General features: G+C 46.9%; 1 protein-coding gene across 7 annotated transcripts in view; it reads right to left on the bottom strand.

Moving 5' to 3' along the window:
* Positions 1-15575, bottom strand: part of SHLD1 (shieldin complex subunit 1) — a 51712-nt gene extending 36137 nt beyond the window's left edge. The window contains exons 1-4 of one of the 7 annotated variants that reach the window (XM_069852950.1): positions 15501-15575; positions 14502-14708; positions 14286-14412; positions 10998-11170 (exon numbers count right to left, since the gene is read on the bottom strand). In XM_069852950.1, the coding sequence (XP_069709051.1) occupies positions 10998-11160 (163 nt within the window). In that variant the 5' untranslated portion in view covers positions 11161-11170; positions 14286-14412; positions 14502-14708; positions 15501-15575. Of the gene's footprint in view, positions 1-10997; positions 11171-14164; positions 14248-14285; positions 14413-14501; positions 14957-15500 lie in introns of those variants that run through there. The other 6 variants (XM_069852951.1, XM_069852952.1, XM_069852949.1 and 3 more) reach the window with 6 other exon arrangements.
* Between the last annotated feature and the right edge of the window lie 682 nt (positions 15576-16257).

Below are 16257 nucleotides of genomic sequence, written 5' to 3'. Positions count from 1 at the left end.
TAAGAAAAATTTAGTATTTTGACCATATTTGAGTGTACTTGGTTAGAAATCAACAACTAAAAAATACACATTCACTTGAAAATAGGTGCTTCTTTGCTTTTAATAAGCTAAAGAAAACCTGCCTTGGCAAATAACTGGATGTTTATACCAGTATCTAGGATAAAAGAGAAAGTTGCTAAAACCAGAACTATCGAAAAAGCTGAAAAAAATGACAGCTACACCTAAAAAAGAATAATATAACCAAGCTTTAAGGACTCCTCATTTCCACAACAAAATCAGATCCCAGCATGGCTGTAATTGTAACAGATGGAAGTAGAAAGGCTGTTCTGAGACAAAACCAAACACTTCTCCAACAGACAACATTAGCCACCTTATGCCAAGAGCCATGCAGCACGCAACCAACACTCCTGAGACGTATTCCCACATCAGCCCTGGGGACTGCTGAACGTCATTGTTCAGTTGCAAGCCAACACGGAACCAATCTGGTCCAGCAACACACAACCCACCATGACCTGGAGGAAAAAGAAAACAAATCACTAGCCCTCTAAGGTCCAACCATGCAAGAAGGCAGCATCAGAAACGGTAACACTGCTCACTAGAGGGCAGCAGGAAACAATCCAAAACCAGTACCAATCCAAAAATTCCCCAAATAAGAGCCATGATCTTCAGCAAGGTACAGGTCATCTACCTAAAACAACCCCACTGATTCCAATGGTGTTTGGGATCACAGTTCAAACTGAAGAAGGTTTGCAGTTGGACAGATTCTTCAGAACAGCACAAATCACCTTTGTACGGCGCCCTCCCCTTCATCTCCACATAAAGCCCAAAACGTAAGATATTCTTTGGGTAATCTCTAACTTTTTGGTACAGTGACACTATCAGAAGTTTCTGTATCTAACCATGGCAGCCAGGAGTGCAAGTACAAGCTCTTCTTAGCTCAGCTTTGGCTCAGTCTGAAAGTGATTTAAAATATCACACATGTTTTGGATTCACAAAGTTAGCAGAGACCACTTAAATGAGAATATATAAATATAGATCTTTAGCCTTTGCATTGTCTTCAGTATGGCCAGACAAAAAGCCATTCTGGAAATTCTGCTACTGTTGGCAACAGTCGTAGCTGAGACACCCAAGCTATAATTTCTACCAAGTAATGAATGAATACAGTAAATTCTCGGCTGAACTGAACCTTCAAGCACCCATCAAGTGCCAGCCCTGAAAGGCTGCTGCTGACACGACAAGTACAGCCTGCTCCTTTCATTTTCCGCTTCTACGTCAGCACTTGTGCACAACTCCCATACACAAAATCCACAAACCGTGCCAGACTTCTTCAGTAAACACTACCCACTTCTGCAAAAGAGATTAAGCAACTCTTGACAGGCAAGTGGACATGGTAAACAGGAGAGAGCATTTAAGGACAAGTCAGAACACATGCAGCAATATTAACGTGACTCCTCAGTTGCTAATAAAAGATGTAACAACTCACTGCAAACCTAAGCATGTAAATGCTCTGGGTAAGTGTAGCAATTTTTTCAGAGAAATTCCAATTGCCTATAGAACCCAGAGCTGTGTCAACAGGCTGGGTACATCTGCTTTGTTTAGCACACATGCTTGGTTGATTGAAAATCCAGAAGGCAATGGGAACAGTCCAAAAATCATGATAGCTTTTACTTTTAAACTGGGATAATCTTGTGATCAGGTATCGTCTTGATTTGAGCAGCAGTGTCACGGCCCAGACTTACCATTTGCCTGGAGCCAGTGAGTCTCTGGTGAAATGGTTCTGCTCCATTTCCCTCAAGCTCTCACAGATTCTTCCAAATAGACTGTTTTTGAAGAAAGCCTACAAAACCCACAATCGATCAAAAGGAACCTACAGCCTGGCTCCCTGCATCAGAAAAACAATTAATACTCTTGATACTACTTTTTTCCAGAAGCAACCATTCTGGAAACACTGTAATCCCATATGAAAGACGAGACACATTGCAGCACGCGCTATCTTGGCCTGTGCCTGTTATGCTGCCAGAAGGAACAGCTGTCCTCATCTCACCCACACGGCTATTCACGTGGCTGTCCAGCAAGCTGGACCAGCTCCCTGAGCTCGTGCCTCATTCGGCCACCTTAGTATCAGTGCTAAGGATGGATCAGGATTAACAAGCGTGGTCAGAGATAGCCCAAGACTCACTGCACAGAAAGGTCAGGGCAGTTCTTCGAAAATAACCAAAGGTAGGCCTGGGCTTAAACCTGAAGCAAACTGCAGGAACAGAAGTAGCTCTTTAGGAGAGGCAGATAAAGGCTGAACACCTCTATCTCCCCAGAATGGCTTTTATTTATTTATTTTTAAAAAGCTAGCCAACTTTTAGATACACACAGGCCTCTCCAATCACACTCTGTCTTCCTGCTCCACCTCCTCTCTCCAGCATCATCCCCCCCTCCAGTTTTGCTCTTCCTGTGACACTACATTTTTTGTGTATCTTCCCCTTCCACTAGGTGACCCTATCTACCCATCCATATTCCTAAGGACAAAGTTTTTAAACTACTTTTCATTACAAAGAAAAGGTGATTAGGAGAGAAGCTACAGGACAAACAGCGAGACCTGTGCCCCAAGATGACTAGCCCCTGTGAACGGCCACCCAGGCAGCCGGGCTGAGCTGTGCCCATGCTTGGGACAGGCAGTCTGCCATGCACAGTGCCACCGCTGAGCTCTCAAATGCTGCCTCCAAGCTTGGTAGCATCACCGCAGGCTGAGCTGGCAAACCCTGCTCTGTCAAACCACACAGCATGGGCAGAGCCCAGGACTCTGTCCGCACCACATCTGTCAATTCTCCAACCCTTTTTTAGGCTGCAAATTTTCCAGGCAAAGACTACGTTTCCACTGCCCCTTGGTATGCTCTGGTTCAGCACTCTACAAGAAAGAGTAACATTGCCAGTGACTTATTTAATTGTAAACAACCTTCATTTGCTGCCTTTCAAATAGTAATCTGAACAATCTCAATAGATTGAGAGCAGTCCTGAAGAGGACTTGGGGTTGCTGGTGGATGAGGAGCTCAACATGAGCAGGCAATATGCGTTTGCAGCCCAGAAAGCCAACGGTATCCTGGGCTGCATCAGAAGGATTGTGGACAGCAGGTCGAGGGAGGGGATTCTGCCCCTCTACTCTGCTCTCACGAGATCTCACCTGGAGTACTGTGTGCAGTTCTAGAGTCCTCAGCACAGGAGGGACATGGATCTGTTAGAGCCAGTCCAGAGGAGGGCCACAAAGATGACCAGAGGGCAGGAGCACCTCCCATAGAAGGACAGGCTGAGAGAGTTGGGCTTGTTCAGCCCAGAGAAGAGAAGGCTCTTTGGAGACCTTCTAGCAGCCTTCCAATACTTAAAGTGGGCCTACAGGAAAGATGGGGAGGGGCTCTTTATAAGGAAGTGTAGTGACAGGACGAGGAGTAACAATTTTAAGCTGAAAGAGTGGAAATTTAGATGAGATATTAGGAAGAAATGTTTTCCTGTGAGAGTGGTGAGGCACCAGCACAGGTTGCCCAGAGAAGCTGTGGACGTCCCATCCCTGGAGGTGTTCAAGGTCAGGTTGGATAAGCAACCCTGCCCATGGCAGACAGCTGGAACTGGACAATCTTTAAGGTCGCTTCTGACTCAAACTATTCTATGATTCTATGGTAATAATTTAAGGCTAATATACACACTCCCCTAAGCACTGCCAAGTAAGAACTTTTGCTGGCAACTTCCCTGCATCTGGAGGAGCAAGTTAAGTGTTGCTGCAGCCTTGTGCTATTGAGTGATACAGGCAAAAAACAATGATTTTTTTTATTATCCTCTTCCACTATGTGGTAAGAAAAAAAGGAAGCGCGCTGAAAAGTTCTTGGAACCAATTTAATTTTCTCAGCCTATCACTGCTTAAACACTTGAAGAGTGAAGAAACACTTTGAGACCAGGCTAGACAGGAACGAGCCTGGATGTGGGGCAATGGTGATTGGGAGAGGCTGTGCTGGTGAGGACCACCAGTACATCACCATACAAAAAGTGGGGGAGAACACACCTGGGGGTGCTAAGGGAGATACAGGCACTCTGGAGCTAGCTACTCCAGTTACCAGGCAATTGGGAATGAACTCTGTTCCCTCTAAGAGGGCTGAAGCCTCGACAACTCAGCTGAAGTGCATTTACATCAATGCACGCAGCATGGGGAATAAGAAGGAAGAGCTAGAAGCTGTCGTAGGGCAAGGAGCCTATGATGTCGTTGCCATCACAGAAATGTGGTGGGACGACTCATATAACTGGAGTGCAGCTATGGTGGGGTACAAACTCTTCAGGCGAGATAGGAAGGGTAGGAGAGGAGGCAAGGTAGCCCTCTTTGTAAGGCAGGACTTGGACTGCATTGAGATGGATTGTGGTGATGAGGAGATTGAGTGCCTGTGGGTTAAAATCAGAGGAGCCCACAAGAAGGTAGATTTTGTGATGGGAATCTGTTACAGACCACCCAGCCAAGGAGAAGCAGCTGATGAGCTCTTCTATAAACAGCTGGGGTTAATCTCTAGATCAATGCCTCTCGTTCTTGTGGGAGACTTCAATCTTCCTGATATCTGCTGGAAGTACAATAGAGCAGAAAGGAAGCAGCCTAGGAGGTTCCTGGAGTGCGTGGAAGACAACTTCCTTGCACAGCTGGTGAATGAACCAACAAGGGAGGGTGCCCTCCTGGACCTGCTGTTTGTGAACAGAGAAGGCCTTGTGGGGGATGTGGCAGTAGGTGGACACCTAGGACTAAGTGATCATGAGATGATAGTGTTTTCTGTTCTAGGTGAAGCAAAGAGGGTGGTTAGTAGGACAGTAGCACTAAATTTCCAGAGGGCAGACTTTGAACTCTTCAGAAGGCTGGTTGGCAAAGTCTCATGGGAGACAGTCCTTAAGGGCAAGGGAGCCCATGAGGGCTGGGAGCTCTTCAAAAAGGAAATCCTAGCAGCTCAGGAGAAAGCCATTCCCATGTTCCAGAAAAAAAGCCGGCAGGGGAGAAAGCCAGCTTGGTTGAACAGAGAGATCTTGAGTGATATCAAGAAGAAGAGAAACGTTTATGGGCTCTGGAAGAGGGGACAGGCCTCTTGGGTGGACTGCAGGAGGGAAGTGAGATTGTGTAGAGAAAAAATCAGAAGGGCTAAGGCTTAACTAGAAATCAGACTGGCAAAGTCTGTGAAAGATAACAAAACTTTCTATAAATATATAAATAATAAAAGGAGGACTAGGGAGACCATACAGTCCCTATTGGACGCAGAAGGAACAACAGTGACAGGGGATGAGGAAAAGGCTGAGGTACTTAATGCCTTCTTTGCCTCAGTCTTTAGTTGTAAGGAGGGTCGTTCCGTCTGCGTACAAACCCAGGAGCTAGAGGAGCATAATGAGGCTGCCATGATCCAAGAGGAGGTGGTCAGAGCCTTGCTAGCCCAACTAGACACCCACAAGTCTATGGGGCCGGATGGGATTCATCCAAGGGTATTGAAGGAGCTGGTGGATGTGATGGCCAAACCCCTTTCCATCATCTTCCAACCGTCCTGGAAGACTGGGGAAGTCCCACTGGACTGGAGGCTGGCTGATGTTGTGCCCATCTACAAGAAGGGTCACAGGGAGGACCCAGGAAACTACAGGCCTGTCAGTCTGACCTCAGTGTCAGGGAAAGTCATGGAGCAGGTGATCTTGAGTGCTATCATGAAGCACATGCAAGAGAACTGGGTGATCAGGCCCAGTCAACATGGGTTCACAAAAGGCAGGTCTTGCCAAACTAACCTGATCGCCTTCTATGACCAAGTGACTCGGCTGCTGGATGAGGGAAAGGCTGTGGATGTATCTTCCTGGACTTCAGTAAAGCCTTTGACAGAGTTTCTCACAGCATTCTGCTTGAGAAACTGTCAGCCTCTGGCCTGGACAGGCGCACACTCTCCTGGGTGAAAAACTGGTTGGATGGCCGGGCCCAGAGAGTGGTGGGAAATGGAGTTAACTCCAGCTGGAGGCCAGTGACAAGTGGGGTTCCCCAGGGCTCAGTGCTGGGTCCAGCCCTGTTCAATGTCTTTATCAATGACCTGGATGAAGGCATTGAGTGCACCCTTAGCAAGTCTGCAGACAGCACTAAGCTGGGTGGAAGTGTTGATCTGCTGGAGGGTAGGGAGGCTCTGCAAAGGGATCTGAACAGGCTGGACCGCTGGGCTGAGTCCAATGGCATGAGGTTTAACAAGGCTAAGTGCTGGGTCCTGCACTTGGGGCACAATAACCCTATGCAGTGCTACAGACTAGGAGAAGTCTGTCTAGAAAGCTGCCTGGAGGAGAGGGACCTGGGGGTGTTGGTTGACAGCGACTGAACAGGAGCCAGCAGGGTGCCCAGGTGGTCAAGAAGGCCAATGGCATCTTGGCTTGCATTAGAAACGGCGTGACCAGCAGGTCCAGGAAGGTTATTCGCCCTCTGTACTCAGCACTGGTGAGACCGCTCCTCGAATACTGTGTTCAGTTCTGGGCCCCTCACCACAAGAAGGATGTTGAGGCTCTGGAGCGAGTCCAGAGAAGAGCAACAAAGCTGGTGAAGGGGCTGGAGAACAGGTCTTACAAGGAATGGCTGAGAGTGCTGGGGTTGTTTAGCCTGGAGAAGAGGAGGCTGAGGGGAGACCTCATTGCTCTCTATAACTACCTGAAAGGAGGTTGTAGAGAGGAGGGTGCTGGCCTCTTCTCCCAAGTGACAGGGGACAGGACAAGAGGAAATGGCCTCAAGCTCCACCAGGGGCGATTTAGGCTTGACATCAGGAAAAAATTTTTCACAGAAAGGGTCATTGGGCACTGGCACAGGCTGCCCAGGTAGGTGGTTGAGTCACCTTCCCTGGAGGTTTTTAAGGCATGGGTGAGCGAGGTGCTAAGGGGCATGGTTTAGTGTTTGATAGGAATGGTTGGACTCAATGATCTGGTAGGTCTCTTCCAACCTGGTTATTCTATGATTCTATGAACTCTCTAGGAGTATAAGCTAAAAGTATGCACATTTGTTGCAAGAGCAGAACTCTCATTCTGACACAAACCGTAAAACCACTCATTTATACAAAACTTAGACATTTAGTAGTATTCCCACAGGACTACTGTTTTCTTGCCTAAGGATGCCTACGTTCATAAGGCCTTGTTTTCATGGCTACTGGGTACTATCTTCTGCTATGACTAGTGATAGAACCTCTTTAGACTACTAAGACCTATTACAAGTGACTCAGGCATGAAGAATACCTCCATACCCATTTCCGACTTCTGAGGCAAGCATGGCATGATATTTCAGTCATCTTCAGTCCAGTTATGTGATAAATGCCAGAAAACATAGCCTGCCCTGTCTGTCTGCTTTTTACCTAAGGAAGCTGTCACATTCCCACTGACCTAACAGCCTTCTGAAAATGCCTTTGAATCACTAAGGAAGATCCTCACCCCTGATGAATCTTCTCATCAAACTAGAAATGTTTTCATCATCCATTCTGACCAAGACCAAGGACACAATCTGGTCATACCATGGGCTGCAAGCTACAGGCCATCCCGGATCTCCTCAATTCTCTTGTGTCACAGCAGCAGTTTACAATGTTTCAAGAGACAACAAATAAGGAGCTTCCTTTCCCAAGATCCCTTTGACAGAACTTGCTCATCCAAGACTATATGACACAGGCAAACTGTTTTAAAAACTATCTTCTCGCCTTTTCTGCCACACTCAATAGATTAGAAGGCTGAAGTTGCCTCAAAGGGAGTTTAAGGGACTATGTATATTGGTGTGACACTGTTATGAGAATGGATCTGAGATCTTCAGAGTATGAACTGGCTCCAATAGGGTACTTGGTTATTTCACCACCAGGAGCACAGGGTAAGAAACTATTTCACAGTGTACATCCCACAGTTAATGCAAAGTCATTTTAGTTATAGGGGGTCTCTAAAACCAGTGATGAAAGAGAGGGTTTGTGGGCCTAATCTGCCCTCCTCAGCACACCTGGAACTCCAGCAGACACCCGGGGGTGATGGAGACAGCAAGGAGAAACCACCTGGCCTCTAGGCACATCCTGGTACTGAGCTTTAGCTACATATTCTACATGCGCACTGTAAATTACTTGCCCAATGCGATCATTTGGGCTTAGAGCTGCCTATCTTCATCTTCGCATACGTCACCCTCACTATGCCTCAGACCAGTCTTAGGGCTGCTGAGTGGTCCTGCAGCTGTTCCATGCATCCCATTCATCGCAGCAATCAAGTCCAGTTGCCTCGAGCCACACTAAATGGTGTTTGAGCAACTAACCCACCGTACAAACATTGCAAGTGAACTGCCTCACAGCTCACAGAATTTCTTCATACCTGCGACACAGAGCTTGTGAAATCTGAGTAAACAAATGCCTTCCAGCCTGTCTCACTGTTATAGGAACTTCCTTATCCTCCTCTCCCACAACAGCGGAAAAGGCTTGTTCAGGACATTCCTTGTAGAGGTGGTCACCACTCTTATGCACAAAAAACCAAAGCAAAACCTAGAACCACATACACTATTCCTCTAATGCAATATGGATCATGGAATGTGATATGGATCACAGTTTAAAGCAGAAGTTCCTAATGGGGCAAATTTTCTACTGTAACCTAAGACACATGACTTCCTGGTCTGCATAAGAAAAACCAAAGCAAGGATTGGCATCTACTGTTTGCAGATTTCATTACAGTCCTGGATGTCTCACAATTAGAGATGACAATGACTGCACAGGCAAGTAGTCAACACCAACAGAGCTGGATTAGTTTGTTAGATCCAGCTGCTTGTCTATTTAGCATGAAAAACAGTAGAATTCCCACTGAAAAAAAAAATCATGTATAATTCCAAGCCGACTTCTGGAACCAGAGCAAAGTAAACCACACAGTGTCAGAGGAAGCTGAGGAGCCAAACTCTACCTTTAAATTACTTAAGACTCCAAAGCAACCAGAAATGTTATCAGAGACATTTCACTTGCTCAGATGCCTTGACAAACCATCTCCACACACTATTTGCTGATCAAGTTTTATATCCCCTCTCCTTAATTATTAAAAATTAACGCTTCCTTCAGTTCAGCCAGTATGAATATATGGCAAGAAGTGTCACTGGACCAGTGCATTTCAGTTTCACACTTCTTGCCATATATTCATAGTGAGTGGGGCGAAGGGTGTGAGTAATTAGCATGTGCCAGCTACCCTTTGATCTTCTCAGATATACCATTACTCCTGAGGATCTGGACTAGTGGCTGACCAAAAATTCTACTTCTGCAGGAATCAGTCCTCCTTCAACTGAGGAAATAGCTGTCTCCCAAGAGCTGAACTGAAGCAGTGCAGTGGTGTGATTCTTCCCTCCCAGTGCTACACTGCACAGGCAATTAATTAGAGGCTGCTGAGCCTAACTTCCGACTCGGAATAACACCTTCCCTCCCTCTCTGGGCCACACACTGATCCAGTGGAAACCAGGCTTGTGTTAATGCAGGCTTCATAGGGAGAATTCCCATTGTATACAGGTGGTCACTCAGAAAGGCAGGGCATCTTCTTGGCCCACCTGAAATACCTGAAACTGCTGTGCTTGGGGAAGAGACTTCCTTATCACCTGAAGATGAGGACTGATAATCAGTCATCTTAACCAGGCACTCTGGTGGAGACAGTATCTATCGTTAAGCATCAGTGACCCAGAGCACGTCAGTGCTCCTGGGCTCCTGTGTGCCTGGGAAAGGCCTCTTGCTGCCTGAGAAAGAGACTGACCGTCAGTCACCCTGACAGCTGAATATACCTGATACCTGGATCGTGGCCCGGGTAAGGTAGTTTGATGTAACCGGTAAAAGTTGCCGGAATTATGTCTTCCGGGTTGCAGCCAAAATGCATATTAAACAGTAAAATGAATATTCAAATATCTGAAATATCTGAAAGTCAGTTCTCTTGAAATCCTATGAGCAAGTGATCATGTGGAAGGCCCTTTGAGCCCTGCAGCAGGCTGGGTCCAGTCATCTCCCACTGAGTTGGGACGCTGCTCAGGAGCAGTGTGTGGTATCATTTGCCCACACAAATTAAAAAGCCTAGGTAAAGATGACTTCTTGAGATCTGTCCATCATCTATTATGGAATGCTGGTGCATTATATGCAGAAATTCTCACCAGTCTCAAGAGGGAAATTTTCAGGCTAGGCTCTCTATCTATCTGTATACCTGAGTATATGTATGTATCTCTGCAATTGTGATTATTCATACTCCTTCTACCCTTAAGTATCAATATATCTTTGTATACAGATATATTCCAATATTTCTGGGCTTGTATGTAAGTTTATGCTGTGTAGTAAATAAGAGTGAAACTTGTTATTTTAAAATCTGATTAAGTTGCTAATTAATTTGACTATAACACATAATATTGAATAATTTTAATTACTCTGTTAATCAACAGATAATCAAGTGTTAGTATGAATTTTGTACCCTTACTTAAATAAATTCTAAATTGCTGCCAAACCAAGGGTTCGTAAATTCCTATCTACAACAAGCAGTTCTTCTGGCATTTGTGTCATTAGCACACACAAATGTTCACTGTTACCACTTCAAAGCAAGGGCTACAGAGGCCACATCCTGAGCTCCTGAATGGAAGGGACATGATGAGCACAGAAGAACATTACAAAAAGTTTAAAAACATTACTATGGTAATTTGAGACAGCATTTTCCAACGATGCCTGGAGGAATGCTTTGTGGGTTAGTTCAAGTAACCCTCTTCCTCTGAGAGCCCACTAAGCATGAAGAAAGTGTTGCAAAAACATTAGCAGCTGATAGTATCCTCTGAACCATTCTTCCCCTGTCTTATGACCCACAGTTCACAGTGTATCTGTCAAGCTGGAACAGACTGTAGTTCTGGTAAACTGTGTTTTAAAACAAGGCAGATGCACCAGTACCAGGCTGTTATTACTCAGGCCAATGACACATTACAAAAATAGATAATGCACTGGCTAAAGAAAGGCATGTGGAGAGGCAGAAGCTGTTACCTGTGGGTGGAGAGGAAAAAACATCCACAGAATGAAAAAGCTCCTCACTGTTTTCAGAGCTGTGGGGAGGCAGAAAGCACTCTGCTAGGTCACAAACAGAGGGTAGGTCCAATACGCTGCTCTCCTCTGAATGATGACTTGGTGATGTCTCTTTTCCCTCCATGGTCACACTGCTGAGAAACAAATATGACTGAGCTGTGTTTTTGGAGCACCAAAATTCAAGTGAAGGTCAACACAACCTGGCATACTTTCACTGTTTTATGAGCTGAGAGAAGATGTTCGAGCATATTGGTACTTCATTTAAGAAAATAAGAGCAAAATAAAAGATGTAAAGAAAGAACAACAGCAAAACCCATATACAACTGCTCTCGGCCCTGAGTAGGATAACAACAAATCTGGCTTACCTAGAGGCTTCCCAGAAGTACAGATTCAGGTCCCAACACTATAAAACTATGCAGTTTATTCACTTTAAGATGAATAATGTGTGCAAATCAAAAGGAAATATGTTTTTCAGGGTCACTTCCCCTTACCACTGATGTTTCTAGATATCAAAAGTTAAACCCATCCTTCCTAGTTGTGTTCATGAAAGTCATCATTCTCACTAGCAGAAAGAAAAACATCTTAAAATCTGGTAGCATCAACCCCACAGGGATGGCAGGCATTTCTTCATGTGGAGACACTAGGACACCTGTGGTGTATGCCCTGTGCACAGCACTTTATAAAGCTGTGGTTGAAGCATTCCCACATCCTAACAGTTATCTCTTGAGCTCCCTCAACTAGTCCACCACAACAGAGGGCGGAAACACACAGCTGGGTGGAGAGCAGGACAGGGTTGGTGTCACACAGCTCCACATCAAGGGCCACAGTGGACATGCAGCTCTCTTGGAGAGGATGAAACTAAAATGTTCCAGTCCAATAGCTCCAAGCACAGCCACAAAAGTGGCTGGGGCAAGAGAGGTGTGAAATGAAAGAACCTGGTGAGGCAGGAGCTCACTGAATGATAAACAGAGAGAACAATTAGCCAAAGCATGATTAGCGCTAACTCAGTAAGAGAGGCTCTCAAGGAAACACATCTACAAGGAGGGATGCAGAAGAGCCCCTAACAACCTCAGTTTCCATCTGATACCTCAGTCACTAGCTTTAGGCCACCACAAACAACACCTTGTGAGGCAGTTGAGACTCTCCACAAACAGTAAAGACTGCACAAAGCACTGTTGTACTCCAGCTCACATTTCCAGCAACATCAAATGGAGGAGGAGTTGGTCCAGCCCTTACTGCAAAGGCCTTATGCCAGAAGGACTTTAAGGCAGGAGCTTCACTTAAACACCTACTGAGCACTGATGAGTGGGGTAAATGTCAGATGACATCATGCTTTCTCCCCCTCACTCACGTAACAGATTATGTGTTTTGTGGAAAAAGTGTGGTTTCTCTTGAAATGTGAATTTAGTTCCCAGCTCTTACTGAGCCTCCAGGAGATTTTGTGCAAGTTTTTTCCTTCATCTGTTTTGTCTACTTATATGCAATAAAAAAAGCAGATTATGGCTCTCTGCCCTCCCCTCTCCATCCATCTGTATCCTGCTGTTTTGGTAAAGACTGATAGAAGAACCACATGTAGTGGTCAAGCAACAGCTTGGGACCCTGCAGGCACACATTTATTTCCTCTTCTATAAAATGAAGAGGGCAACACATGCTTAGAGCAGGGGTGTTGTCAGTAAGGAATGTTAAAGCCACAGAAATGGTCAAAGAAATGCCTAGAAGGGACCAGTGCTGAAAAATGGAAGTGCACGCCCCCACGCAGACTGGATTCTTTTAAAGAATATGATTCCTTAGATCCTTCTGTATTGAGTAAACTTAGAGCTAAGATGCACCTCTGACCTCTGCAGAATGCTGACTGGCTAACGAACAGAGTGGAGATGTTGGCTGTGATACTGGAGGAGACCAGCTGCCTTGCCTTGGAAGGACGAGCAAGGTCAGCGCATTCACAGAAAGATTCCAGGAAAAACAGAGTGGAAGGTTAAAACCAAAACAAAGCACGCAACCCTCTGCCTAACAGTCATTTCAGAGGGAAGCTTCTCCTCCATTGCTTTTAATGTCCCAAAACACAGATGATCTGTGCAAAAGGAACAGAGAGAAGGAGAAATTTTCCTCAAATATTGTTTTCATTATTTTTACTACTTTTTAAGTACACAAAGTACCAGTACCTGAAGGGGACCTACAAGAGAGCTGGGGAGGGACTTTTTACAAAGGCATGTTGTGATAGGACTAGGGGCAATGGCTATAAATTGGAGAGGCGAAGATTTAGACTAGACATAAGGAGGAAATTCTTCACTATCAGAGTGGTGAGACACTGGCACAGGTTGCCCAGGGAAGTTGTGGATGCCCCATCCCTGGAGGTGTTCAAGGCCAGGTTGGACAAGGCTTTGAGCAACCTGATCCAGTGGGAGATGCCCCTGCCCATGGCACAGATGTTGGAATTGGATGATCTTTAAGGTACCCTCCAACCCAAACTATTCTATGATTCTATGAAATATTTCAGAGAACAAAACTGTCTATTTCAGTCCTTGATCTGGGAAAAAAAAACCCACACCAAAACTGCAACCCATCCTACTCCTCCCAGGGCAAGTGAGAGATTATAGCAAGAGAAGCTGCAGGTGTGGTACCACAGCAGCGTTACGCTGTCATTGATATGGACTGCTGTGATGCATCTCTGTCAGCAGAGATGGCCATCTCTGTCAGCAGCCTGTGCCAGCATCCTTCCTTGTATTGCCATGGCAGGGCTAAAAACATGTGCAGCCATGTGAGAATCAGGATCAGATAAAACCAAACACCTTTTTTTTAAAAAAAGTAAAGTTTCCCTTGGATTAGTTCCCTCTAGTCTTCCAACAATTTCATAGAATCTTTAGGTTGGAAAAGACCTTAGAGATCATCAAGTCCAACCTTACCTATCTACTACCAAATCATGTCCCCAAGCACCTCATCTACCCACCTTTTAAATACCTCTAGAGATAGTGATTCAAGCACCTCCCTGGGCAGCAGTGCTAGTGCCCGATGACCCTTTCAGTGAAGAAGTTTTTCCTAATGTCCAATATGAACCTCCCCTGACACAGTTTGAGACCATTCCCTCTTATCCTATCACCTATCACTTGGGTGAAGAGACCAACACCCACCTCTCAGAGTACAGTTCGACTGTGTGAGTCAAGTATTCAGCAGTCCTACTCCCAAAACTAAAACCCATGAGGACAAGCAAGACCTTAACTCAGCGTGGGCTCTTCAGACATGCCACATTACCTCTGTGTCACACCTGTAAATAACAGCGATATGGAAGCAGTCCCCTTGGACAGAGTTCAGCAGCGAATAGTCTGTCACTGCTTCTGGATCCTCTCGCCTTCCTTCACGGTTTGTCAACCTCAGCTGGCTGGAATGAAACAAACAGGTTAGTTACGTGCTTTGCATCAGCTGATCAGGCTGAGGGACGGCGTGATCTTTCAAAGCGCATATACCCACTGATGTCAAGTCGGTCATCACTTGTTCCACTGTTTGTCAGGTCAGTACAGAAAGGATTTTTCCTAGGAATCAGAAATAACACATCTAGTAATGTCCCTGAATCTTCTGACGGTGATGGAGACCTCCTGGAAAGCGGTCAGTATGCTCTAGAAATAAAGCCAAGATTTTCTTTCCAAGAAGCTGCCAGATGGGCCGTTTACTCAAAACCTGAGGAGCAGAGAAGTGAATTACAGCTGGCATCCTTCTCTCTGTTGTGGAAGAGCAGCCGGAGGTTCCCCAGCAGGATTATCTCATACTGCTCTGATACCAACACTGACAGCCAGGGCTGTGTCAGACCTCGACTAGGAAAAGAGTTTTAAGAGAGCCACGAAACCCCTTGTGAGGAGTAAGCCACAGGGCCAGGAATCCTAAATCCTGTTTCCCTCTGCCATTACCTCACAGTTTTCTGTGAGCAGCCAGGAGGAAACTGGATTTTAATCTGGACCACTTGACTGGTGGCACTGTGCGGCTCCTGGGAATTTCAAAGCCATGTGCGTGCTGCCAGTCCTGTGCAAACACAGGGGGATGGCACAGTGAACCTGCGCCTGGGGTGCACCCGTGGGGGCTGTGGGGGCACCAGTGGGGGCTCTGGGGGCAACAGGGGGGACTGTGGGGGCACCAGTGGGGGCTCTGGAGGCAACAGCTGGGGCTCTGGGGGCAACAGGGGAGACTGTGGGGGCACCAGTGGGGGCTCTGGGGGCAACAGGGGGGACTGTGGGGGCACCAGGGGGGGCTCTGGAGGCAACAGCTGGGGCTCTGGGGGCAACAGGGGGGACTGTGGGGGCACCAATGGGGGCTCTTGAGAGCAACAGTGAGGGATCTGGGGGCACCAGTTGGGGCTCTGGGCACAACAGGGGGTCTCTGGGCGCATCAGTGAGGACTCTGGGCGCACCAGTGGAGCTGTGGGCGCACCAGTAGGGGGTCTGGGCGCAACAGTGGGGGCTCTGGGCACCTCCTTACCAGCTGCCCCGCTGTGCTGGTTATGGGGCACAGAATCAGGGTTCCTCTTCCTGCCGGCCTCGCTTCTTTCCCCTTGTCCTGCCGGCACGGGACACGTTATCTCAGCTCTCCGGGTGCTGGGAGGCTCGGCCCCACTCCCTATGGGCCCAGTGCGAGCCCGCCGTCATGCCGCCCCCCGCCGCATCCCGACAGCCATGCTTGCGGGAAGAGGCGATGCTGGCGGCGCCATTTTGGGTGAGGGCAGAGCCTCTCTGACTGCTGCCGGCGCCATTTTGGGTGTGGGCAGAGCCGCCCAGGATGCTGGCGCCGCCATCTTGGGTGAGGGCAGAGCTGCCTTCGGTGTTGGATGAGGGAGGAAAGAGGTGAAAAATAAGTAGGGAGCTGGGAAACCAAACTCTCCCAAAACAGACTCGTTTGGGAGTTTTATAAAGCAAGCGCCCTTTGTCAGGGCTGGGCAATGCGAAGCGGTGATCTCCATCAAGCGCGTGCAGCGAGACACAAGCTGGTTACAGAATATATTTCCCACTTACGTGCATATGGATAGATTCTCCCAGAAATCTTACACATCTTCTGTTACTTTCCAAGGCCTCATTTTAATGTTATTATGAATTTCACGACAGTCAGAACTCTCGCTAGTTTGGAGCTGGCTCCAGCTCTGCCTGACCTTGCCTTTGAGGTGGAGAAAGGCTGCAAACAGGGGATAACAGAAGCAGACACGTCCGTTCAGCACGGATCACACTGCACTCAAGGCATTATC

This window comes from Phaenicophaeus curvirostris, chromosome 2 (assembly GCF_032191515.1).
Source record: "Phaenicophaeus curvirostris isolate KB17595 chromosome 2, BPBGC_Pcur_1.0, whole genome shotgun sequence".
Classification (NCBI taxonomy): Eukaryota; Metazoa; Chordata; class Aves; order Cuculiformes; family Cuculidae; genus Phaenicophaeus; species Phaenicophaeus curvirostris.
Note: the sequence above shows the minus strand (reverse complement) of the source record. Positions and strands in the feature narration are given on the sequence as shown.